Source organism: Myotis davidii, unplaced genomic scaffold (genome assembly GCF_000327345.1).
Source record: "Myotis davidii unplaced genomic scaffold, ASM32734v1 scaffold225, whole genome shotgun sequence".
NCBI lineage: Eukaryota > Metazoa > Chordata > Mammalia > Chiroptera > Vespertilionidae > Myotis > Myotis davidii.
In genome coordinates this window covers 1,587,503-1,614,727 of record NW_006296222.1, presented here as the reverse complement: position 1 = coordinate 1,614,727, position 27,225 = coordinate 1,587,503, and the positions used below count along the sequence as shown (strand labels likewise).

Sequence of the window (27,225 nt, the reverse complement as noted above, 5' to 3'; positions counted from 1 at the left end):
AAACTTTCACAGAAACAATATTTGCTCCAATGTGGAAGTCTTTTCAGGCAAATACAGTAGCATACTTCTTTTTTCCAATAACAGTTTATATTCAATATTATTCTGTATTAGTTTCAGATATGCAGCAGAATGGTTAGACAAGCATATACTTTACAGAGTGGTCTCCCCGATATTTCAAGTACCTGCCTGGCCCCATAATCGTTACTAGGATATTATGGACTGTATTCCCTATGCTGTACTTTACGTCTCTGCAGCACTTCTACAACTATTTCTAAATGCATAACAAAGTTCCGTTTAATTCTTTCTACTATTGAGGAGTTTCTGCAAGGGACCAAAGGCCAAGAAAAACAAACCAGCTACCAGAGGCCCAGAGATTATAAATCCTAAAGCAGTGGTTCTCAACCTTCCTAATGCCGCAACCCTTTAATACAGTTCTTCATGTTGTGGTGACCCCCAATTTCATTGTTACAAATTGAACATCATTAAAGCATAGTGATTAATGACAAAAACAATATGTAATTATATATGTGTTTTCCGGTGGTCTTAGGCGACCCCTGTGAAAGGGTCGTTCGACCCCCAAAGGTGTCGCGACCCACAGGTTGAGAGCCACTGTCCTGAAGCAAGGCCAGAGACCACTGCATGAAACTGGCTTTGCCCACCTTAGCTTGTGCCCCATTGTGAAGGTGTAGAGAGATCTGGGTGACTGACGGGGGTAGGGAGGGAGCTGACAGTGTGAAGGGTTATGGAAAGCTGGGTGGTGTGCTGGGTGCGTGCCCTGCCCTCGCTGCTCAGTCTTAGCATTTCCATCAGCTTCACTGACACCACTTGGAGAGACATGTGTCACCTTAAAACAGAGGGATTTGAGGGCTGATATTTTACTCATAAATCCCCTACATAGGAAAGGCCGTGGCCCTGGTTCCCTGTGGGTGGCCAGTGAACATGAGGTTGCTGTCTTGTCAGAGAGCCGCGCTGCATCCACTGCAGGGCAGAGCCAACAGAGGACCATTTCATTTCAAGGAGGAACTTGAGAATTTGCTTCTCTAACAGGTGCCAGGTGGTGCTGCCAAGCACCCTCTGAGGCTCTGCTCCCTAATTAGCCCTGCCCGCAGAGGTCACAGGGGTCAATGTCATACACGTGGTCACAGGGCATAAGCACACATTATTTTATAAAACCGGGCAGGGGAGCACAAATGCTTATGTGCATTTTATCACTTTCCCAACACAAAATCTTTTGTGAACTCTTATTGAATGTCAGCATCCCAAATATTAAACTAAGGCCCTTTCGTGACATCTTTGTTAAAATAAGAATTCTGTCCTTGCCTTCTCCATCCATTCCTCCCTGTGTAGGCTTGTAAAACTTGTTCACACTTTATATACAAACCTGAAAATGCAAGGATATGGATGAACATTTTATAAAATACAGTAAACCCTCGATTTTGCAGACCTCAATTTAACAGACTTTGGATTTAACAGACAAAATTTCCAGCCCATGTGTCATATGTGAAAATTAATACCCTGTTAATTTTAAAATGCTTTTAACCAAGATTTGCTTGTAACTAACAGGTTATATATATTTTTTGTTATTAATTCATTGCTATTTTTAACAAATTTTAGCAAATAGGCCATATGTTGGAAAAATGTTTTAGTAATTTCACCGACATAAATAAATATTACATATCTGCAACTACAGTCTACATGTTAAAATCCAAGAGTCACCAGTCGTAACAATGTTTGGCGAATGATCAGCTGGATGATTAGCATGTAATCACACCGAATGATTAGCTCGTGATCGCACTGAATGGTTACCACGTGGTGACACCGCATCACACGCGGGATCATTGGTTCTGTAGTCTCCTGTTGTGGCTTTCTACCACAGTTTTAACGTGTGCCCACAATGTTCCCACCTGCACTAAGCCACGCCCCAGCTGTGTGCATTCGTTTACTCTCAGTAACTGGTGGGTACATATGTTTACTAGATCTATTCGGTATACATTTAAAATTAGTGTAATACATATAGAAAACTTCTATATGAAATTAAACTTTCCCTGTATACTTCATTTTAATTACACAAAAAGGTCTACATAAGTAAAAACAGGTAAACTAACTACTTTGTCATTTTTGACATTTGCATTTGGAAAACCTACTTTATGATATAACGGACTTTTGGCTTTAACCGACAGCCCCTTGCCCGAATTAGTCCATATTTCTGAGATTTTACCAAAGGCTGGTATCTGGTGATGCCTTGTGCTGACGATAGTTTGCAGTAACTGGATCGTGCAGAGGAGGGCGCTGTGGTACCACATTTCCCTGTGTGCTGTCAGTGAATTCCTGAATAGTCCCTGCAGGATTTATAAAGTAGGAAAGTTAGAGGGTCCCTTCGCACTTCTCTTTTTAAAATACTCCTGAGATTGGGAAGTGACAACTTCAGAATTTCTACTGTTGGAACTAGAAGTCTTTACCTGACTTGGTCCATCCTTGCCAGCCCCTGATACTTTCCTATTTGCGGTTCATTAATTTGGAAGAATGTGTTTCAGCCGCGGCATCAAAATTCTCCTCAAATTTAAGAAGACCCCTTTTTATGGATTTTTTTTCCCCTACAGCCAGTTTTATGATTGAGGGTTGATTTGATACACGTATTTTGTTACTGAAAGTATTCTCATCCACTTGGAATACTTAGAAGGAAAGCTGCTTTTCTGCAGCATCCTGCACTGCGTGTTTGGTCCTGTTGAATATTGAGGTGATGCAAGAAATAGTTACTAAATCACAAAATGTTATCACCAAATGAAAATCAGTTCTGTACTTCTACAGATTACTCAGATTAACATTGCAATAGATCAATAACAAAACGAATTTTTAAAACTCAGGCTTACCTGTGAAAGCCAAGATACCCATATTAAGATTTTTTTTCAATTCAGTATTGGTTAATTAACAATAGATTCGATATTGAAGCATGTGGTTTTCCCCTAGCCCCAGTACTAAGGTCGCTCCGTTATTTGCGTGGACTACTATGTAAAATGTAGTTTGATGAGAAAGAAAGTACAAGATGAAGTGTGAATTATCCACTGGCTCTAATGAACCCTTATAAAGAAAACTGTGTGCTGACTGGCCAGTGAGGGGCGGGAAATGAATGGTGTTCGTAAATAAAGCATTGTTTTCTCTAAGAAGCTTTCTGGAGCCTCTTGATCAGACTTGAAGTACCGTGCCCTCCTCGAAAAGAAACGATAGGATCTTAAGCGTCATCCTGGAAGGGAAGTAGGGAGCATCTGCCTCAGTCACTGATCGGCAATGGCTTTGACAGCAAGTAGCAGCGCCCTGGGAAATCTGGCTCAATCAGACGGGGCTGTTTTCCTGGCGTGTGAGTGGCAGCGGTGGCGGGGCTGTTGCTCATCGGGCTGAGGTCTCCCCAATGCGCAAGGCTGTCCTCCAGGCTGCAAGGTGACTGCTGGGACTCTCACTGGTAACGATGAATTCCAGGGAGCAGAGAAGAGGAAATGAATGAGGGGGAGAAGGGGCAATTCCAGGTCCGGATGGAAAAACTCCGTATGCCCATAGAGAGCCGCTCATCTCTCGTTGCTGGCAAACAGCCACTGTCCGCCTTTGCCAGGGAAGGCTGGAAAGCAGCTCTGCTCTGGACACAGTGCCGACCCCCGTCGAATTACTGGCCTGTTAACAAAGGAAGAGAAGAAGGACATCCTCTCCCCAAAGTGCTCTGTCGTAACCTCGGACACAGTTCGCATCTTATGACGAGGCAAGTGGGCCTAGCCAGGCTAAAGGACTTCACCCACATCTCAGAGCCAGGGCATGGACGTAATGGATGCCCTCTTGTGTTCTATTGGGTTGTGCCTGGAATTTTATGTGGGGGTGGGGGTCTTCGAAGTTCTAAAGATTTTGCTTTAACAAGAGCACTGTAAATACAGAAGACGAAGACGAAGAATCACAGATTGTTGAAAGCTTAGCCCATGACATCACCTCTAATAAGACCGTGATTGGATTTTCCTACAGCAATAATGCAAAGAAAAATACAATCACAGTTCCTCGTGCAAAAATGAAGTGGTACCCTAGCTGTCAAAGCATCGCCATTTCATTTGAGGGTCTATTTCTTCCAAGTTAATAATGGACTTGCTCTGGCTGGTGTGGCTTGGTTGGTTGGGCGGGGTCCTGTACACCTAAAGGTTGCTGGTTTGATTCCTGGTCAGGGCTCAATCCCTGGTAGGGTGTGTGCAGGAGGCAGCAGATTGATGTTCGACTCTCACATGGATGTTTCTCTCCCTTTCTCTCTCAAAAAATAAATAAAAAAAATATTTTTTAATTAACAATGGACACATTCTCTCATATAACCCATCATGTATGACTCTAACAATAGTTCCCCCCACCACCACCCCCTGACGGAGTCAGCAGCCCTCAACTCCCTGCACAGGGGGTGACTGGGGGGCAGCCGTTGTACTCGTAGTGACTGTGGAAAATCAAGACTGCTCTAAGAGGGCCCTCCACTGGTTTCCTCATGTTGCCCAGATAACAAAAGTAGTGTTTTCTAGAAGACTTGTGAACCCATGTTGACTTCCTCCCACAGCCATTCAACTATTTTGTTGAATTTATACATTAAAAAATGCAACACTGTCTCAGGTTCCATATTCATCCAAGAAGAAATCATTTATTGCTACTAGTACTTGTAACCTAGTGCCGCAAAGAAGTGAGATGCAGAACCCTGGGAGGAAATTTTTTCTAAAAATATTACAGGTATCCCATTCATGCTACGGGGCAAGAAAACTGTAGGCTAGCAAAACAGAAGTGACTTGATTTAGTTCATGTGGACACTAGGAAAATATCGTTTTCATTTTCATATTCACCTGAGTTACCTATAATGCCACAGGTTATGATTTCAAATCTTTCTAAACATGAAGACTAATTTGAACATGAGTGTCCTCTGGCAAGGCAAACATTTCATGTTTTCCCTCCAATCCTGATCTCTGTGTGGGGTGTACATGGGGGGCCAAAATGTCCTAGTTAGAAACTCAGTCTCATGCGATTTGTTTCTGATTGCAGTGGGAGAAACTACAGATGACCACGAGCGAAAGGAGGAAAATATTCTGCTCTGTCACATTCCATGTCATCGCCATCACCTGTGTGGTGTGGTCCTTGTATGTATTAATAGATCGGACAGCGGAGGAGATCAGGCAAGGCAATGACAATGGTAAGAGCACCTTCCTTTTCTCTCTCTCTCTTGGATTCTATGACAATACCCAGAGCTGGGTAGGAAAACCATTTCCCCAGTTTAGATCTTCATGTATGATGCACTAGGAAAAACCAGTACTGGAAACTGAGTCTTCTCCAGTTGTGCTCCGGCTCTAAAGCATTAGATGTTTGGGGTCCCAAGCGGAGAGGCGAGATAATGAAGTCCATGGAGACCTGGGTGGGGAGAAGTACTTGTATGCCATCCACCACTCCAGACTTCACAGCAGCTGGATAAGGATCAGGTTCTTCCTCCTTTGCAAAGGCAAATAGTTGTAAAAATGGAAGGCCTTTTATTTTATTTAGTTCACCCTAATCATTGGTTCTTTTAGAACATGAATAAGATGATACTCTGGTAGAGAATGTTATAGCTTGTTACTCAATACCGTGTAATGTGGTAGGATTAGCACTGTGGTTTGAAATTTTAAACATACTAGGTTTGACTGTCGAGTCTGCAAAGAAGGGTGTTTAAAAGTCATTAAGGCATAGTCTACCATTTAACGTGCATCGGTGGTTTAAAATTGATTGTCTTCACTTCTGAAGGTACCCCCTGTTTCTCACCAGGCTCTCAGTGTTACCATATAGCCTCAAACATAGACAGTAAAATAGTGAGAAATAGTCCCCTAGCCCCCTCTTCCTCGCGGGGGGAAGGGGAAACAAAATTAAACCCCTGGTGAATTTGAAAGGAGAAATTGTTCAGATGGTAACTGTATCTTTGCACGGTTATGAAATGTTTATTCATCTCCCTCAAAAAAGAAGGAGCATGAAAGAAAGAAAAATATGAGAGGAAGTGAGGAAAATAGTTTTAAAAGGGAAAGCTTTGTTACTTCTATATCTCTTCGGTTTCATAAAAGCAGAAAGGAAAGATGTTGCATTCTCACACTTGCCCTCGTGGTGGCAGCAGTGCGCACCAACATGTTTAAGGGGGGTGACCGAGGAGGGGGCGTGACGGAGTGACAGACAGATCCCGCTGCTCTCTTCTGAAAGAGAATGAAAGTGCTGTGGTTAGAAACACAGGTAGGGTGAGGTTTTGTTTGTTTTTTGGCTCAATCTTAACTCATGTCTATACAATTCATGTCAAACTACATTGTTTAAAACTACATTATGCATTGTTCCTGGGGTGCTGGATTTAAGCATGTCTATTAGGTCCTTATTAAATAATTCCCTAGAAGGTAGGACCTTTAAAAAAAAGTCCATGTCCCCTATATGTACAGGGACTGGCCCACGCCACGTCACAGAAAACGCTCCAGAAACATTGCCTTGCATATGTATGGGAAAACGGAGGCATTCCACCACCATGCCCACCTTCCTATACCCGACATACGACCTCGCGACTCCAGGGTTTTCTAGCAATCTGGGGCAGACAGGATAGCCAGAGACTGCGTATCTGTAGATGTCTAACGCGGAGTTTGGTGTTTGGGAGTCATGAACTTGCCCAGTGTGGCCCTGCCCTCTCCCAGGGGTCACCCCGATTTGGTCCGGGTACACGAGCCTGCAGGGCTCTTTCTGTCCTTTCAGCCACATGTGAGGGGAAAATTAAGGACACCTCTTTTTTAAAAAAAGAAAAAAACTGCATCATTCCAGTCAACATGTTTTCCATCCATCTTAGAAACCTTCAAAAATATTTGAAGAGGGATAAATTGCCCAGAATTGAGGTTATAAATCAGCAAAATCTTTTGAACTGTAATAGCAATCCTGAAAGGGGGGGGGGGGGCCTTGTTGTTGTTCAATATATTTTTATTGATTTGAGAGAGGAAGCGGGGGAGAGATAGAAACACCAATGATGAGAATCATTGATCGGCTGCCTCTTACATGCCCCCTAACTGGGGAATGAACCTCCTGGCTCATAGCTCAACACTCAACCACTGAGCCACACTAGCTGGGCAAAACCTTCTTGTTCTAAACTGGTTGTTCTTTCAGATTAAATATGCATGATGCCCCAGATAGCTCTCTCACCTCACTCCCTTTCTCTCTGTCACCTGTGAAGGGTAAAAAATAAAATAAAAATACATGGTGCTTGAAACTTTAATATCCTGAATTACCCATGTTGCCAACTCTAATGAGAGAACAGTTGCTCTTTGTACCTTATCTTCACATATTCTAGAAGAATCCTCCGGTATACTACTTATGTGTTGAAAACAACACAGACCAAGAAAAAAAAAGTTTTAAAAAGACTGGAAGTACAGATTTTATTGTTACCCAGAGTTTTTCAAATGTATGCACCATAGAAGATGAGCATAACCAATTGATTTTTTCCCCATGCGTAACTCACTGGTGAGCCTCTACGTATCCCCAGGGCAGGGGCCATGATTTGTTATTCAGAGAGCGCTTGGTATTAGTAGAGGCTCCAAAATCTTTGCTGGCTGCGGCTGAGTCCAGCAGATAAGAACTGTGGCTCTTAGCACCTGTTTAGCGTATGTGTTCAAGATCACTTCCCTGCAATCCATAAAATATTTTTTCAGCATTTGTGTTTAAATGATTCCTTTCTAAATTAATTACATGTGCTGCTGTGGTTAACAATCTAAATGTGATAAGCACTGACTTGGGCTGGTTGTCAGAGGCCAGGGTTCTAGTTTCACCTTGGTTTCTGGCTGGTTATGGTGAACAAAACCATTAGTCACTCAGAAGCTGTGTCCTCATTTGTAAAACTAACCCTAACCTCCAAAGGTTCTTTTTATGATTCATTTTTCAAAGACACCATGAACCTGGCCTTGCCTCAGATAAATGGAAACTTTGTGTTTATACAATAAGGCACATATATCATGCCCGTTTACTCTGAGTATTACCCTTGAAACAAGGAAAAGGTTATAAATATGTAAAACTTCTCCTTTGTTCTTTCCTTTTTTTTTACTTCTTTCTTTTTTAAAATAATATCCCAGCTGGAGAGAAGCAACCAGGATAAAAGTGAAGAAAACCACCTCCCAGTCTTATCAGCCATACACACCATTAGACAAACACATTTTGTAACTGTATATAACCTCAGCACGCAGCTGAAAGACCCCAACTTAACAATGGGGTGCTTTTTATGACTATTGCATCGGTTCTGCGGCTGTGCAGTGAGACAGGTTCTCTTCTGCTGTTGGGGACTCAGGAAGGCTTTTCCAACACACCCCCTGTACCTCCAGTCACGTGACCTGCTACGTAAGATAGGAGAATTGGAACTTAAAAGTTGGAAGAGAATTTAGAGGTCAGTTTTAAAGATGAGGAAATCAGTAATTTGCCTCATCTGCAGCTATATCATAAACACCAACCTGGAATCTTGTGGTTTACCCAATGGGACTTATAAAGATATGAGTCTGAGAGGGGCCAGTGGGTACATCCCACTTTTCAAGCCATTGTCATTGTGGCCTGAAGGTTTAGCGTGTTCCCTATCAAACACAATACACAGAGTTGCCGCTTAAGTATTTCAGGACCTTTAGCTAACCTTTAGTGAGATTTCTGAGCTGTTCGCCATGAAGGGAATTAGAATTGCAAGGCATGCCCAGGGGCACAGGTGAGGAGGTGTAGTGCTGACAAATGCTAGGGGCTTGGCTGGCAGCCAAGAGGACTTCCTCCTTCCCAGGATTCCTGGTTTTCCCTGCCTGGAGTCCAGGTGGGACATCCAAAGATTGATGCTCAATGCAGTAAAAATGTGTTATAATAGGCACCGTGAAAGTTTTGCTCTTTATCTACAACCCATTAAGCCAGCCAAAGATGGGTAGCATTTAAATCACTCGGCAACAAAAACAAATTTACATTCTTGTAGCAGTTTCTGTGTCAAGAACTATGAATTCATTTAATCCACACTAAAACCCCATGAGGTAAAGACTAGTATTACCTCCATTTTTAAGGGATGCAGCCTTTATCTTTTCTGTATAATAAACATATTAATGATTTTTACATTGAAAACATGTTTCGATGACACTATTTTGGCCATATTGGGGTGGGGGGAGAGGAAAGTGGTGGCTCTCAGTAACAAAATAAAAATTTTATTAAATTTTGACTAAAGTGACTACAATCCTCAATTGCATGTATGTCTGCACTTAGGAATTCTTCTCTGGTGAGATGTGGTATCTTCTTTCTCCTCCCCCACCCCTCCCCTCTCTCTCTCTTTTAAGGGAATGAGGGTGGGGAGGCAGACTTATAGGTACAATCTCATACATCTATTACTTTACCTTGTTAAAAAGGATTTTAAATTCTGATTCTTTCACTATGTTCACTGTCCTCCTTAAAGATTTAGCTACAAGGAATAAATGTCAAAGTACATATCAAAAGTCTAATGTAGTATCTGATCACTTGATAATAAGTGGAAAAATGAGATCATTACGGAGGTAGGAAAGAGAATTTCTTCACATACAATTTTAACATCTTTAGAATATTTGGAAGCAATTAAGCAATTCAGGTTATAATTCTTATCCACAAAATTTAACATTTATATAGCAATCAATTCCTTACCCACAATTATTTTAAAATATGTTTTTATTGATTTCCGAGAGAGGAAGGGAGAGGGAGAGGTGGAAACATCAATGATGAAAGAATCATTGATCGGCTGCCCCCTGCACGCCCCTTACTGGGGATGGAGCCAGCAACCTGGGCACGTGCCCTGATGGGAATCCAACCACTACCTCCTGGTTTATGGGTCCACGCTCAACCACTGCGCCACAGCAGGCAGGCATGGTCTTTTGAAGGGGTCATGGAGAAAGATTACCAAGTACATTGGTAACATTCTCTCTCTTTTTGCTTCAAGGTGTTCTAGAATGGCCATTCTGGACAAAACTGGTTGTGGTGGCCATCGGCTTCACAGGAGGTCTCGTCTTCATGTATGTACAGTGTAAAGCCTACGTCCAGTTGTGGCGCAGGTTGAAGGCCTACAACCGTGTAATCTTTGTGCAGAACTGCCCAGACACTGCCAAAAAGCAGGAGAAGAGCTTCTCGTGTAACGTCAACATGGACACCAAGGATGCGGTCGTGGTGCCTGTGTCACAAACAGGTCCCAATTCCCTGCCCTCCCTGCCCCCCGCAGAAGACAGCCCTCCAGAAGTGATGCCAGTGTGACTGATACAACAGGTGGGAGTTCCTTCAAAGAAGGTCTTTCTAACCCTCGGCCACAACAAATGACAGAGATGATCCTGAATTACTCACTTTCTGTATCTTCTCCCCTTTCTCTCACTGACTCGTTTCCCTTATTTGGCTTAGAAAGGAAAGGAGGAGACACCAAATGATAAGACCCCATGAAACAGAGTCTGAAGTGATCCGGAAACGTGACAAGTTTGCTGAGGAGTCGTCTCAAAGGATTAAAAGTCGCCGGAGCAAGGAATACTTTCAGGCAATGTTCATCATCAGACCAAATGGGCACACGAGTCTTCACAGTAGCAGGGGAGAGTTTAAGAACACAGGCTTGAATTGTAATATGTATTTCTTCTAAGGCCTCGTGATGTTTAACTATCTCGTCTGGAAATAGCAAGCATAGTTGGTTTTAAGCTTGAAATTGTCCGCACTGCCCCTCAGGCACATCAGAAGCACACTCGGAGGATGCATCTTTGATATTCACACTTTGACGGAGAACAGAATTTGATGGTTAGTGCAGTCCAGTTGTTTTGACAGATGCATGATTTTAAAAGACACAGTATGTATTTGAAGATATTAACTTGGAATTCTATTTAAATGGTGAACAAAAGATTTTCAGAGATTTGGGGGGGGGGGAGGGAATTATTTGGCTGTTAAATATCCACATAAGTTGAAATCAAGTCTCAGGTTCCATATTTTATCTGGACCCTCTAAAACAGTGTAGTGTAGCAGAAGTGTAATGTGAGCTACAAGTGCAGGCTACCTATGTAAATTTAAATTTTTCTAGCAGTCCCATTAGAAGCTTTTAGAAGAAAATAAGTGGAATTAATTTTGAGAATGTCTTTTATTTGACCCTATGTATTCAAGTTATTTCAACATATTATCAATATTAAAAAATTATTGACTCTGGCTGGGTAGCTCAGCTGGTTAGAGCATGGTCCCACAGGTTTGATCCCTGGTCAGGGCACATACAAGAATCAACCAATGAATGCATAAATAATTGAACAACAAATTGATGTTTCTCTCCCTAATCTCAATAAAAAATTATTGAGGTAGTTTACATCTCCTTTTATGAACCAAGTCTTTGAAATTCAGTTTGTACTTTATCCTTGCAGCATATCTCAATTTGAATGAGCTATATTGGCTTAGCACAGCCCTAAACTTGGAGACAGAGCCTCTGATTCATTCAACAGCTGAATACTTCAAAACAACAGCTTAATTCACTCTTTCACTCAAAGTCTCACAAATGTTATAATTTTTACAAAGCACTAAATTAATCTAATTAAATAGGCTGGTTGAAAAGTTAGACGAAGTCACTAAAGGATGAAAAAACGAAAGTATACTAAGATACAGCCATCTGCCCAGGGCAAGGTTCTGCAAGAAACCTGTTTGCTATGATGAAGCACTTCTGAAGGGGAAAATAACAATTAAATATTTTGTTACTAAGTCAAATGTGTAAGGCTTTTTTAAAAAAAAAATCCATACAATGTGTCAACTTGACAGATGAATAGTTAAGCATTTCAACTCTATTTTTAAAAGCTGACAGTATCTCCCTTGCTCAGCTGGGAAGCAAAAACATTCAACAGATTCTGTGATAAGTAATAAATTGAGTTGTTTAGGTTTGACAGTTCAGTTGATTATTGTGTTCTCTGCATATTCATGTAAAACTGGTGTGAATGATGTTGCAGTGAGCTAGACTAATGATTATAGATATAGTGGCCTGTCAAAAAAGATGTCTTACATTTTAAAGAGGTGATTTATTTTTGTTAGCTGTCATATTTATTATTGTGAAAAGGCAACCGTGATGGCCATAAGAACCAAAGCATGGGTATCGCATTGCACAAATCCGGGTATCACATTGACGCACTTTGTAATTATCTGTGTGCTTGTTCTTCACTGATTATCATAGGAAAAAGGGGAAAGAAATAACCTTTTAATGAGAAAGATGACTATTAGTAGTGGCTGACACTGAGTCCAACAGTCCCGATTCCTAGAAATAAAGGGAAACAATGTCTACCCTGTGTGTGTGTACTCATGTACATACATGAGAAAAATATTCTCATGCAGGCAGGAAACAAAAGGTTTGAAACTCATCTTTCTTAAAACGTATTATAGGGATGTGGCATAAAGGCAATGAGAAAACAAAGTTGAGGTAATTAACCTGAACCAAAATTTCTGTACAAATAAGGACATAAACGGTGTACTAGTAATAAAAAATAAGGACCTAAACAAACTAAACTCCATGCCCCCCTCCACCCAAGGGATTAACCTTGATTCAACTGAACTGTTAATTTTCTTAAGCTTTTTACTAATCTACATTTCCTATGGTTTAGAGATGGCAACATGCTGTTTACAAATACTCCTGGGTGGAAAAATCTAGCCACCAGCAAACAAAAAGAAACGATTTCTCTTTTGTTTGCTCTGGAAAGAAAAGGATTGTTAGCACCACAAATACTGTTTATATACTGTGCAGACCTAGGCAAAATAGATCCGTGCATAGCTTATTTCACAGTGGCAGGTGACTGGCTAAAATAAGGCCTCGTGTATTAAGGGCTTCCCTCAACACTAAGAACACATTTCTGGGATGAAAAGTAAAGGTGAGCATTACTGTATGAATGACAAAAGATGATAGGGTATTATCTTAAAACCAAACCTAAATTCTCAACATGAACTTGTACAGGCTTTGACTTTTTTTTAAATGAGAAAATAATAGAGCTCCCTAGCAGGTTAAAAGTCAGTATTTTATTCTGCTATTTTTCTGACCGTTTTGAACACTGAGCTCCTGAATTTAAATCTTTTTAAAACTTTTTCTGCAATGGCTGTTTATGGTTCAATCTAAATAACTATGTGCACTTGAAACCAAATGTGGATTATTTTCTTCTTATGTTCTGTGTGGCAATGGTGCCTTTGCCCTTTCGAAGGATTTGGCTTTGTAACAGGGCCTATGTGGACTGGACATACCCTTCAAAGAGAAGCGCTGCTCTCCAGGATGACGATTTTTCCAAAGCACGTTTCCCCGCTCATGGAAGAAATAAAATGGAATTGAAACAAAGGACTGACATTGAAGAATGAGCTGACAGTTCTGTTCAGAACTTTGGATTCTTATAATCATGAATCTGTGGTATTATCCATCCCATACATCACATAGCTTTATGCTGTTAATTTTTTTAAATAACTGCCACTTTTATTATATAGGATCAAAAATTAAATTATAAAGAATTAAGATTCAAGTATCTTTTTAAAAGTGAAGTGCAAAGGGCCATGAAGCTTAAGTACAAACACAAACCAAAATAGAAAAGAAAAACAAAAACAGAAATGACCCCATCAACCTGAGAGAGCAATGGAGAATTTAAAGAAGATAGGTATATAGACTGAATGCCCCAGGATTAAATCTCCACTCTGAGCTGCTGGTACATGTGATTCTAGTCCCAGAGAGATGGCCCCATAGTTACATTTATCTTGTGCAAAAGGTCCGTGGATCCTCCTCCAACCGGGAGTCTTTGGTTGGGAAATTAGCTCATCAGTGTGGTGACATTATTATCATAGTCACTAGGGTGAGATGGGGAAGACTGTCCCATCTGCCTGATACAGTTTATCTAGCCTTGCCTTGCCAGTGAACATTTTGGAACAAAGTGGAGCTATTAAAACTCATTATCATCATTATTGTAGTTGTTATGTAATAATGGTGTAGGACTCACACTTTAAGAAAGATGAAAACCTTTTTTCTTTCCTTAAATCAGCCCAAAGGTGCTATTTTACATATCAATACAGTTGAAAGGACATCCTGTTATTTTGGGCTGTTTCCTCATATCTGATGAAAGCCCACTTTGAGATTGGATTTTGCATTAAAACAAACAAACAATTATTTTGACTGTGTGCAATTTTTGAGGTTGAACATTTGTACTTTTTTGGTTTTACCTAATTCTCTTGCATTAACACTTTACTGTTTTGTGAATAATGTGTATTAAGACAAATTAAGGAAAAGAATATAATTATCTGTGAAAGACTTTGTATATTAAACAAGTGACTCGTACCTTTTTTGTGGTTTCCATAGTTATTTTTTTAACTTACCAGAATTTCTGCTGATTTGTATCTGCAACATTCAAATGAGGGAGTTATTCAGATTTTTCAATGGTCTGGGTTTTTAATCTGAGTGTGAACATATTTAAAATTATTTTAAGGCCAACATAGACTGACTAACCCATGACATTGTAAAGTCTGATAAACATGCACGAATGGGGGAAAACAACAGAAATAATTATACAGACTTTCAAGCCCTGCTTTAAAGATAACAACACAGGCAGAGAAAGCAGCAAGTGCCCAAGTCCTGACTAGGAAATGTCAAGCAAGGTTCAGCCAGTAAAGAAACCACAAGCCCTTGTTAGTGTCAGACAGTTCGTTAGGTAGACAGCAAAAGAAACCCGAGCTATGGAGCCAGCTGTCTGAGTCCTGCCCCAAGGAAAGGCACAAAAAGAAAAGGGCCAGATGACAGGATGATGGAATGTATGGGCTGGGGCCCACTGTTACTGAGATGCTGATTCCACATGCAGCTGAGCAATTTTATGGCCTTGATTGTATGTGGTACATGTGGCCTGCAGCTACACCCTGAAGAGATGACAGGCTGAAACACTGCTACCTCATCACAACCCAGGAGGCAATGACAAACTGGGCCACAGGTCATCCCTGTAAGACAGGGAGGCAAAGGTGAAGTGGCCGATGACAGTTTCTCACAAGCATCTCATATCGTGTTCCAGGAAGATCACAGGGCATTCTAAAGCTCAGATTGGCTGTGATCAAACCTGGTCTAAGTGGCCACACACATGGTCATCAGGATGCCAGCACAGAGCTGTCCCACTGTAGGAAACAGCTTGGTTATTTTAGGAATGGACAGAAGGCCAGTGTGTCTGAAAGGCTAGTGGAAACAAGCTGAGGTTGGAGAGGCAGTCAGGAATCATTACAGGCCTCTTTGGTTGCGCTCCAAACCTGAATTTCATTCAAAATGTGATGGATGTCACTGTAGGCTTGTCAATTATAACAGGTGTACTATTCTGGTGGGGGATGTCGATAATGGGGGAGGCTACACGTGTGTGAGGGCAGGGGCTATATGGAAGATCTCTTACCTTTCTCTCCATTTTGATGTAAACCTGAAACTGCTCTATAAAAGTAAAGTCTTTTTAAAAAGTGGTTAGAAACAAAATCATACATCAAAGAAACAAACACACCATTAAAAATGTGATGGAATGAAACTGCGACAACATTGAACAAATGAGCAGCATATCTTAGTGTACATTCTTAAAATGAGCAGCTCTGGAGAATGGGTTAAGTGGAGCAAGAATGGTGGCATGAAGGCGCCAGGAAGCCACTGCACACAGTACAGCCAAAGGCTCAGGGGAGGGTGACCAGTGGAGATCACCTGACATGGGCTGATTTAACATTCTTTTTGGAAATAAGAAACCAGAAATACCCAATAATTACATTAGACTGGGGGAGGGCAGGGAAGAAAGAGAAGACTCAGTGATGATTAATATCCTTTTTTTTTTTTTTTGGCTTGAGAAATGAGGTGAAAAACTTGGGGAGAATCAAGGTTCCTGAGAAGGCAATAGGGAGTGGGATCCAGAACAGAAGTGGGAGGACTGGCCTTTGAAAGGAGAAAAACTACTGCACCCATTAAACGGAAAGAAAATAAGTTTCTGTTTTCTCAATTATGTATAAAAAGTTAACAGCTGAACACTGGGGAAGGTAGTATTAAAGTCAAACTAGGAAGCATGAAAGAGCAGTAAAAAGAAATTACCTCAGAGTTGAAAAATGAGCTTCTTACGGGAAACCCAGTAGAACTGCTAAACTATGTTGAGAATCCACTTGAGATTTGGAAACAAAAATGGGAAAATGGTCTGTCTGATAGTCTCCAGCAAGGCTGAGCTGCTTGGGAGCAGGTAGAAGGGGACAGTTAAGTGAGCCTTACTTGGTTTGGGTGTTGAAAGAGGAACACTGTGCAGTCGGGCAGAAATTGAGAGCACATGCAAGGAAGCCACTAGGAACTTCAGCAATGGAGAGGGATGGGAGACAGAGAATGGAGAATGAAATGCTCAAAGTCAAGTTTATAGAAACTTCAGGTGCTAAGGATCTGGGTGGGTGTGACCACCTAAAGGCTTCTGATGGGAGAGAGAAAAAGACTGAGAAACTTCAAGAACACAGTGCGAGATCTGTTATTCACAAAGCTACTGGGATCACTAAAATGATTGAAATAGAGAAGAAAACTGAGCCAAGAGCTAAAATCTTCAAGGAATGAACAGAAGGTCCTTCTGGGAGGTAAGACAATACGGAAAGGGGGAAAAAATAACAGAACTGCAAGGAACTAAGGGAGAAATTACCTGCACGTGGCAGTAGAGCAAAGAGGACACCTATCCAACCTCTGCCTCTGAAGTACAAGGGATATGAGTAGAAAAACCTTGTATTTGAGGCTAGAAAACTAGAAAAACACTTAAATTAGCAAGGCAAGGAAGTGACTAGGATACTAGGAAAAGAGACCACGGATGTCAGAGTTGGTTGCTCTGAGCTCAGAAGTGTATCACTGGCCTATGTCCGTGAACGTTCAGCTCACTGATTTAGAGCAGCAGCTGGCAAATTATGGCAAGCGGGCCAAATCCATCCTGCGGCCTGTTTGTGAACGGCATTGAACTAAGAATGGTTTTTACATTTTTAAAGGGTGGCAAAACACACACACACAGACACACACACACATACAATTATACAACAGAAAGCACACCTGACCTGTAACACCTAAAATATTTACTATCTGGCTCTTACAAAAAAAAAACAACACAAAACACTTTGATAGGCCCTAGCTTATACAGAAGTGCTAACAAAGTGAGTTACTCTGTCTCTGTGCCATGGCCATGGACTACAGAAGCCATCATACAAAGACAGACTACTGATCTAAAAGGAGTCTAGATAAGGGAGCACAAGTTATTACTGCAGAAAGAACATATTCCATAGATAAAGATTAAGTATATCACTTAAAAGCATTACTCCAAAGACAAAGTATGTCTTAGGCTACTTTGGTCCAACAAGAAGTGACATGGCAAGTGTGGTTCTAGATGATAAAGTCAATCATTCAACATTTATATGTTCTAGTTCCAAGCACTGTGTCTTGTTACATTTTTTTTTTTTTTGGCTTTGATATCATAGGGAAAACTAGGAACAAATGCTTGAGGGGAAGAATAATATGTCACTTTCACAAGTTACTCACCTGACAGCATGGCTTTTTAAATATCAGACCACATAGCACACTTACTATTCTCTTTACTGTAATTTATGACTCAGTTTTCATAGCTGTTTAAGACTAAATATAAATCCTCCAAACGAAGAAATTTTCTAATGATTAAAGAGAGACCTTATGTAACCATAACCCATACTTTCACACAGATCACTAAAGCAAAGGCAAGTCAGCAGCAGTTACATCACTGCAAATGAAATAATTAGAAGTGAAATTATGAAAATAAATTTTATTTTTCATTTTCAAAAGTAAAAAATCCATAACATTTTTAATAAACTGTTAATATAATTTAGTTGATACCTAGTTAACCTCATATGGCATTAATGTTTTATTCCTTTTTCTTGAAAAGACTCCAATATGCTTGCATTTCATCTTTCAGAAATAGACTAAAGGATACTTGCATGCAAGTTCTGCGAAGAACAACCTTCTACTATCTCCATAATATTCATGACATTTGAAATACTGAGTTATACTAGTTGTCATTTAACCTACCTCTTAGGAGAAAAAATAACACAATTGAAAAAATTGGTTCTCTAATCTTTAGGTCTGTTTCCACAAATAAAACTTATCACTTTTCACAATGAGAAAGTAGAAAATGCCCCCAAAATGTGAGATTAGGTGATCCGAAGTAAACATGAGGAAAAGAACTAAAACATTTTTAGTTCTTAGTTTAGCATTATCCCGCCCCAGATAGTAAGATAAAATTGATCTTAAAGGTCACTATTTTATTTTATGTCACTGTATCTATTTTAGCAATTTAATGTAAATAAAAAGCAATATTCATTTTTAAATAAAAATCAAAACATTATTTTTTAGGCTGCAAATGGTATTCTCATCTTGTAAGATAAGCTAAATAGCAAATTCTTATATCTAGACAATTCTCTAACATAATCAATTCAAATGTAACTTGAGGTTCTCAAATTACCTATTTTCAACTCAAATAAAGAACAATTAGGCCACTGCAGTCATTTCCTCATCTGAGTCACTTGATTCCTCATGTAGCTGTAGCTCCTCTAAATCTTTGTCCACAGGTGTAGTAGTTTTCTTCTTGTGCTTCTTGGGAACTGCATCGTTAGCGCACATTTTTCTCATTTTAATGTTTGGCAATTTCTTCAGATCTAAATCCCATTCCCTACGCAAAAGAAAGAGTATAGATGGTTGGCAGGCTGTGAGGTGGGAAGCAAGAAAAAGTCAATATTTAAAACTCTGAAAGGAGCAGAACAAAATTTGTAAATTTACAGCAGATTCAAATGCACTAGAGAGAAACAATATAAATGCATTAGAAAGAATCCCATATATTCAAAACTCCCAAAGCAATTCAGGAAAATGTTACACAAAAATTACAAGGAGGCTCTGTTCCCTTCTTTTACTCTCCCTAACCAGAACACTTAGGTCAACAGGGCTCTATGGTATCAAGAATCTCACAAGTAGGAACTGTAACATACCTGGCAACTCTCCAAAATACATAGTCAGAAAAGTTTTTTTCACACACAGTGGTAAGTCACAAATAAGTTTCAATCATCAAACAACTTTTATGGTTATAATAGAAAACTGAGTTTTTCAATCTCAGCATTTACTACAACAATCCTACATTTTATTTACTTGAGGGGCAATGTGAAGATTGTTTTGAGAACTGAACTCCAGCAATACTAAAAATAGTCTATGCTAAGTTCTTCTCTTTTCTGGCTTTCTTTCAGAGAGGCAAAACATACTTGTTTTAGAAATAAAGAGCACATTTATATATCTAACTAATTAATATTACAGGCAAATAAAGTAATGAAGGTATAGAAAGAATCTTAAACTCTATGTATCTAAATTATAAATACATATACATGAGCTAAAAAGTAAAGTACTTCTTAAATATGATCAGTGAACTTTATTAGAGACAATATTTTGTAAGTACTAAATATCAAGTATTTTTCTATGAAGTCAGAAGCACAAAACTATAAAATGAGCTTAAAGGTATCAAAGAATATGACTGGACTTAATTTATCTAATTTCAATTGACATAAAATTTTAGACCCATCAACATGATCTAATACCAAAAAGGTTAATAGGAATCATTTTTTCAAGACAAAGAAGCCAAGTTGGAAAAAACTGAAATCCTACTCAGGGGTCTGGCTGGTCAGAGTGCTGTTAGAGACCACGGACCACCTGGTTCAGGAGACTCAGCCTTCCCCTGTTAGCACTTTCCACTAACCAACTTCTCCAACAGAGGATCCTGCAGACAGTCTGGGATATGACTCTGAGCCATTAAATCAGTTGCTTTTATTTCTTTTTTTAAAAAAAAGAAAATAAGAATTGGTGAGGAATAGCGAGATCAGGTTCTTTTAAGTACTGCAGTAAAGCATTTTAAAATGTTTTGAAAAGGAAATAAAAGTAGCATGTCACTAGCATTTCAGTGTATATCTGGTGTTTCAAATAAACACAACTTGGAAAATTCTACTTTGTCTGATAAAAGAGAAAAGGTTAGAAAAAATAACCTGACTTTCTGTCAGCTCTGATGTCTACACTGAAAAGAAGAAATTTTATGTCTCATGTATTTGACATGCTGTTCTGGGAACAATAAAAGTGACAAACTCACCTAAAAGTTTTCAGATTACCTGCATTTAGAATATCTGGAATCTCTGGGAAAGAACATAATTCATATCCATTAGGTAATGTTTTCTAAATTACAACATTTTATAGTTTCCTCATTTATTATATCAGATGCAACAAATAATAATTGACAGACAACAAGATCATCTAAAGCAAACAAAACTCCCAAACACTGTTATAATGCTACATGAAAGTAAGTTTTGCAAAAATAAAAGGCTTAGCTTAAGATGATTTAAGAACGCTATTAAATAATAAATTCTAGCATAGAAATCTGTAAAAGAAAACAAATCTACAGTAATCCTCCCTGATCTGCAATTTCACTTTCCAAAGTTTCAGTCACCTAAGGTTAACTGCAATTTAAAGTTATGAAATGGAAAATTCCAGAAATAAAGCAATTCCTAAGTTTTTAATTGCGAGCCATTCTGAGCAGCTTGATGAAATCATCTCACAATGCCCCCCTCTGTGCCAACTGGGACGTGAACCATCCCTTTGTTCAGTGTATCAACCAACCTGCTGTCAGCCACTTAGTAGTCGTCTTGGTTATCAGATCTCCTGTTGTGGGGTCCCAGTGCTTGTGTTCCCTTATTTTACTTAATAATGGCCTCAAAGCACAAGTAGTGATGCTGGAAATTCGGAAATGCCAAAGAGAAGCCATAAGGGCTTCCTTTAGATGAAAAGGTGAGTACTGTACGTCTAGCAGATTATGCTGCCAAACCATCTGATTTTTTAAGGCAAGCCAGAAATCTCTATTTTTCATGAGAAATCACCAGGGTTTTTTTATACTAAGAATTAATAAGCCAATCAATACCATTTGCAGGCTATATGCAGGCTTTGGGTTGTCATCTGTCTGTGGCAGTGGTCGGCAAACTCATTAGTCAACAGAGCCAAATATCAACAATACAACGATTAAAATTTCTTTTGAGAGCCAAATTTTTTAAACTTAAACTATATAGGTAGGTACATTGTTATTAACTTAATTAGGGTACTCCTAAGGCTTAGGAAGAGCCACACTCAAGGGGCCAAAGAGCCATATGTGGCTTGCAAGCAGCAGTTTGCCGACCACGGGTCTGTGGGCTCTGTTAGCCTTAAGTACCTTCTCCTTTTAAGTGCTTTTCTTCAGACAGTGTTGGTAAACTAATGACATACTTGTCCTTAGGAATGGTAAGTGCTATCATGCCCAGAATGAATATTGGATTTCTATATTTCTCAAGAATGACTGCAACAACCACTGCTTGGTTCTACAAGAATTACAAAGACGACAAGGACACAGTACCACCTTCTAAAGAAACTTAGATGTAGTTGGAGATGGGCAGGTAGTAACTCTATAACGAAGCAAACAGGTATGTGCCAGAGGCGAGGAAAAACTACTTTCACAGTAGAAAGAAATGATGTCACTGTCACAATGGACAGTTTGGGGGAGTGTAGAAAAAAGAAGAATGAATTAAAAATGATCCCCTATACTCACAAAAGAAAGGAAATCAAAGGAAGAAAATCAAACTAAATAGAATAATAAACCTTTGAAGTGCACTACAAATCTGATATTGCTATGTATGTCAGAAAGAAAAAGGAGCATGGCAGTGAACATACCGAGGCCATAGCCTTCATACTGCTGTCGCTCCCGCTCCATCGTCTGTTTGATGACTGTCTCCCGGGAACAGTGCCGCCTTCCCTGCCTGTCTTTGATGCTGTTATGTAATTCAATCTGCTCCAGCTCACTGCTGAATCGATTTAAATACCTGAAAAATAAGAAAATGATCCGAGTTACAAAGTCTGCATTTTGGCTTATGCTATTTCATTGAAAACATAATTCCCAGCCTTTGCCTGTCTAAATCTTTATATTCCTCTGAGTTCAAGTCCTTAGAACTCAGACCTTCCCTGGATAACTCAACCATTCTCAATATTTTTGCAACCAAATCACCGCCTGCTATTAAAGTATCTATTAAACTTCAGATGCTCATTTTCAACCACGTCCTGAACATCTTTATTTGAAAGTCCTGTAGAAACTTAACACATCAAAACTGAACTTGTCCTCCTCCCTGACCCCACCCATCCCCACCAAGCCTACTCCATCTCTTTGGCTCCCTATCTCAAGAAACAGTACGACCATTCATCCGACTGCCCAAATAAGGAGTAAAAGTGCCCTCCTTCATTCCTTTCCCCCTTTTATGCCACATCTGTTTTCACTAAAGATTGAGACTTCTCCCTTTTTTATATCTCTGGAAACCTTCTCTTCCCTTCCCTTCACCACACTGCTACCAAGCAAGCAGAGACTACCACCATCTCTTGCCTGGAGTATTTGTTTCATCAGCCTCTCAACGGTTTCCTGGCTAATGCCAGGTCTCTCAGGCCATTGTCCTCATTCTCACTACTGTGACCTTTCTAAAGTTTAAATATGATCGATCATCACCAGAGCTTGCTGTAAAAGCCTCTTATGGTTCTGAATGTCCTTTGATAAAGTCCAAACTCTTATAATGATATCTGAGGTCTTTCATGAGTTGGTCGTCACTTATCATACCTGTCACAATTACCTTCTTGAACCTGTTATTTCAGTCATATCAGATGTCTGCCAGATCTCTATATATGGCACTCTCACCTGTAGGCCTTTTAGATATTCGTCTCTGCCAGAGGCTCTTCAATCTGCCCTCAGATTGAAGAGCCTCTGACCCCTACCCTTCAGCTATTGCTTCAGATGATATATCTCCAAGAAGCCTTTACTGACCCCAAGAAATTGGATTAACTACCACTGTGAGGTACAGAACAGTTACAGCCTGCTAAAGTGAAGAGGCTAGGATATAAATCCAAAGTCTCTTTGATTATAAAGCCCATTTGCTCTTCTATAAATCCAGAACACAACTGTCTCTTAAAGAACCAGCGTGAAAAATTCCTTTTTCTGACCCTTTTCTCATAACATGCCCAGTGTTTACCTTTCAATTAATTCACAAGCATCTTTCTTTGAATACCCTCCTTTTTTGGGATCCAGATGATTTTGAAACCACTGCAGTTTTTCACCTATAACAAAAAGTACCAAGATAAACACCATGGTCATCATTTAAGTAAAGAAATATTCACTTTAATTTTCAAAATCAACGTGTTTATAAACAGTATCAAATTTTATTTCCACACTAAATATAAAATCTTGTGTGGGCTCAAAGCTAATTAAACCAGTCGTAAGAAATTAAATTGTCACATTTTAATTTGGGGAAGAAACAGGAGCGAGAGGGATGCTTCTCTGTATATATTTCTTATCCAATAAGGATGCAAAAAATTTTTAACAAGAATACTTTAATAGAACATGAAGTTCTACGTATTTAAAAAGCAAAGGGTAGAACTTGTCTCAAATAAAATGAAAACATTAGATTAATAATGAAAATGGTATCTGCAGAACATTTTATAAGCAGCAAGCACTAAGTCAAAAGCTTCACAATCCTATAATTAGTACTATTATTATTCCGACTTACAAATGAGAACGGTTAAGTAACCTGTTCAAGGCCTCAAAATTAGTAAATACACTAAGTGTACAAGATCTGCCACATACAACGAGCTAATGGACCTCATTCTTATGAGTAAATCAGACCATCAGGGTCACTTGCACAGTGATTTCTCAAAATTAGAGATGAAGAAATGGCCTCCCCCAGAGGCTGATAACCCACTTAGAAATACTACTCCATTACCTTATGAAGTGTTCGGTAAGGGTTCAAATACCTTTAATTTTAGTAATAAAGCCTAATAGTCACTATTTTGAAATTTCAGGCTTATCAGTAAAAATTTACTAACAGTAAATATGACACCTCTCACCCCCAAGAACAGACTATGATACTGAGATATAAACTGAATATTTGGAAACATTACATATGCTGTTTCCAAAATACTTAGGCCATAATTCTAATGATTAAGGAGCCAGAATTAAACTTCAGCCATAGAAAGATAGATAAACAGACAAAAGCAAATAGGTAGACAGGTACAAAGGTAGGTGATTATAAACCAAACAATTTTTGAAAAACAAAGTTAGATATTAACAACTAGAGGCCTGATGCACGAAACTCATGCAAGGGGCTCAGCCCGCGCCACTGCGGCTTCATCTGGAAGGTCGTCCAGAAAGATTCCGGTCTAATTAGCATATTACGCTTTTATAGATGTTTTAAGAGTTTAACAATTGATTTTACTTTGTACTGTTTTAATCAAGCCTGGTAAAGAAAATTCACTTAGATAAAAATAGTATTGCACTAGGAAAGTCAAAAGAAAAATAGGTAGAGGGCAGAATTTCACTGTACTCTAGCAAAAATGTCAAATAAGTAAATCCACTTACCAATAAGATTGAGCCGCAATGCCTTTTCATTCTTCAACCTTGGAAGAAAAGGTGCGTAAGTATGTTAGAGAATTTCCAAAGCACGTTTTTAAAATCTGTCAAAACAACAAAAAGAAAAACTGCCTAAAGAACCTTAATTCAAAGATCATTCTTTCATACACATGAAATTAATTTTGTTAATACGGAAGCACTGAACATCATGCTTTTTTTAAAATCACTGGAATGAAATGTTATTAGAAAAATTTTCTTAGCTCTTCAATGACTAAAGGATATGTATAAAACAATAAGTTTTATACAAATAGAGATGAGAGCTTGACTAGATTATGAATGTTGAGGTGGGTTTGGAAGAATATTGTGCACAAAAGAGTGATGATGTAATTAATACCTTCTAGAAGACTGAGTTCTGCCACCAAAACCAAAATACATTACTGTCACTTTTAAACTTCAACAAGAACAAAACAGAATCTTTACTGTCCATAAATTTGAAAAAAATTATAACAAAGAACTCATTTATTCTCAGAAAACAGTTTAGACATTATGTATCTCCTTTTGTTTATATTCTAAATACTAAGTCACCCAGAAGAGAGCTTTGTTAGCTAGTGTTTGCCACCCACTAAGAATGCTGTCCCTGCCCTAAGAAAGCTGACCAGATTTACTCTTGTACTTTAAACAACTGGAAAAGTGGATAATAAAATAAAACCTCTTTTATAAAATAATTTTAATCATAGAATGGGAGAAAATATTCACAAGATAAATAATTAACAAAGGATTTGCATTCAGAATATACAAACAGTTCTTCCTACCTAATGAGACAACCCAATACTAAAAAAAGCACAAAAGATTTCAACAGATTTTTTTTTCATCAAATCAAAGGTATACAAATGACCAATAAACACATAAGATACTTAACATTGTTAGCCATCAAAATTACTAAGTGTGCAAATTAAACCACACTGAAATACTACTTATACTGAATAAATTAAAAAAAACTGATAATACAATATTTTTGAGAGGATATGGAGCAAATGTAACACACACACTGGTGATTAAAATCTGAAGTGGTACGATCATTTTGGATAAGACAATTTCTTACATACTTAAACATTACACCTATCATATGACCAACAATTCTTATAAACTTAATTTCTTATACTCTTAAACATACATCAATTCCAATTCTAGGAACTAAAAGAAAAATGAAAATATATGTCCACATGAATGTTAATGGCAGCTTTATTTATGATAGTAGGGGCTGGCAAATATTTTCTTAAGTGGCCAGATAGTAAGATGTTAGGCTCTGCGGACCATGTGGCAACTACTTGCCTCTGCCATTGTAGCCTAAAAGCAGAAACAGACAATGCAAGAGGAATGGGCATAGCTACTTTCCACTAAAACTTTTTTATATAAAAACTAGTGTTGGGCCCTTATTTTGCAGACCCTGATGACAGCCAAAAACTTTCAACAATCCAAATGATCATCAACTGGTGAATGGATAAACAAACTGCATAGACATCCAATGGAATACTATTCAGTAATAAAAGAGAAAGACAACTAATATGTGAAATAAAGTGAATAAATTTCACAAACATTATGCTAAGTGAAAAAAGCTGGCACACAATATTACCTACAATATGATTCCATTTATATGAAACATTAAGAAAGACAAATCTCATCTATAAAAATAAAGAGGAAATCAGTGGTTGCCTGAGGCTGGAGTGAAGATTGACTGGGAAGAAGCAGAGGGAATCTTTTGGGAAGATGAAAATACACGATACACTGACCATGGGATTACACCAGTTTATTATCAAAACCCCAGACCGGTACACTTAAAATATGTCTGTTTTATTGTATGTTATTTATACCTCAAAGTTGACTTAAAAAAAAAAGATGCTTCAAAACTGGGTAGAGAATGGCTTTGAGAAGAATTCATTCCTTTTAAATAAGCCTGGAGGGAAGAATGTAGTGAGTGGTCAGGCTGAATGAACTCAATGACAGCCTGAACCTGAAGAGAATGAGTTGGGATAAAGAAAAGTAGAGAGATATGAGATTAATTCTCAAAAGTAGTTGTTTCCTAGATTCTTACCCATTATACTTAATTTCCCTTTGTTACCTTTTCATACTAAGTCATTTTCATTTAGTGTCTAGAGTTCCTTACTACATACCCTGTGGGACAAGACATGACAGTACATAATGAAATGTTGCTATGCTGGGAAATCCTATCTAATAATAGACAAACATGGTAATTGACCGTACCTTCACTATGCCTCCCAATGGCTAATCAGTGTGATATGCAAATTAACCACCAACAAAGATGGTGGCTAATTTACATAATGAAGGCAGGGCGGGACAGCACAAGCTGCCAGCGGGAGCCGCCATCCAGGCCCCATGTGCAGCCCCAGAAGCCACCTGCCTGCCACCCGGGACCGGATCCAGTCCAGGCCGCTGGCCGGCCCCAGAAGCCACAGAAGCCGCCTGATCTGGCAGTAACTCTATCAGTAAGCACTCTGAAAGTCAGTGGCATAAATGCACCAATTAAAAGACAGATTATGAGGGTGAATCAAAAACACCTGCGCGGGGCCATGGAGAGCGTGTGCTGCTGATGCCTGTGCCCACGCTTCATTAGTAAGTGATCTGGGGCACTGAGTCCCATGCCTTTCAGCCACCCCCTGACACCCCTAGAGGGGGCAGGGGCCCTGCTAATTGTTTTCTGGAGAAGCTTCTACTCTCTGAGCTCCAGGTGCTATTGCTGCTTTTCTGTAAATGGATTCCA

The 27,225-nt window shown here is 39.2% G+C and overlaps 2 protein-coding genes across 2 annotated transcripts in view; one reads left to right on the top strand and one right to left on the bottom strand.

Annotated features, from left to right (window-relative positions):
• The window catches only part of MARCH1 (membrane associated ring-CH-type finger 1), a 247,043-nt gene extending 235,817 nt beyond the window's left edge, over positions 1-11,226 (top strand). Inside the window, exons 5-6 of the mRNA XM_006771061.2 lie at positions 5,044-5,191; positions 9,956-11,226. Of these exons, the coding sequence (XP_006771124.1) occupies positions 5,044-5,191; positions 9,956-10,263 (456 nt within the window). The 3' untranslated portion in view covers positions 10,264-11,226. The remainder of the gene's footprint in view (positions 1-5,043; positions 5,192-9,955) is intronic.
• Positions 11,227-18,454: 7,228 nt separating this feature from the next.
• Positions 18,455-27,225, bottom strand: part of TMA16 (translation machinery associated 16 homolog) — a 16,985-nt gene continuing 8,214 nt past the window's right edge. The window contains exons 3-7 of the mRNA XM_006771060.2: positions 24,456-24,493; positions 23,074-23,158; positions 21,737-21,885; positions 20,136-20,178; positions 18,455-18,683 (exon numbers count right to left, since the gene is read on the bottom strand). Of these exons, the coding sequence (XP_006771123.1) occupies positions 18,503-18,683; positions 20,136-20,178; positions 21,737-21,885; positions 23,074-23,158; positions 24,456-24,493 (496 nt within the window). The 3' untranslated portion in view covers positions 18,455-18,502. The remainder of the gene's footprint in view (positions 18,684-20,135; positions 20,179-21,736; positions 21,886-23,073; positions 23,159-24,455; positions 24,494-27,225) is intronic.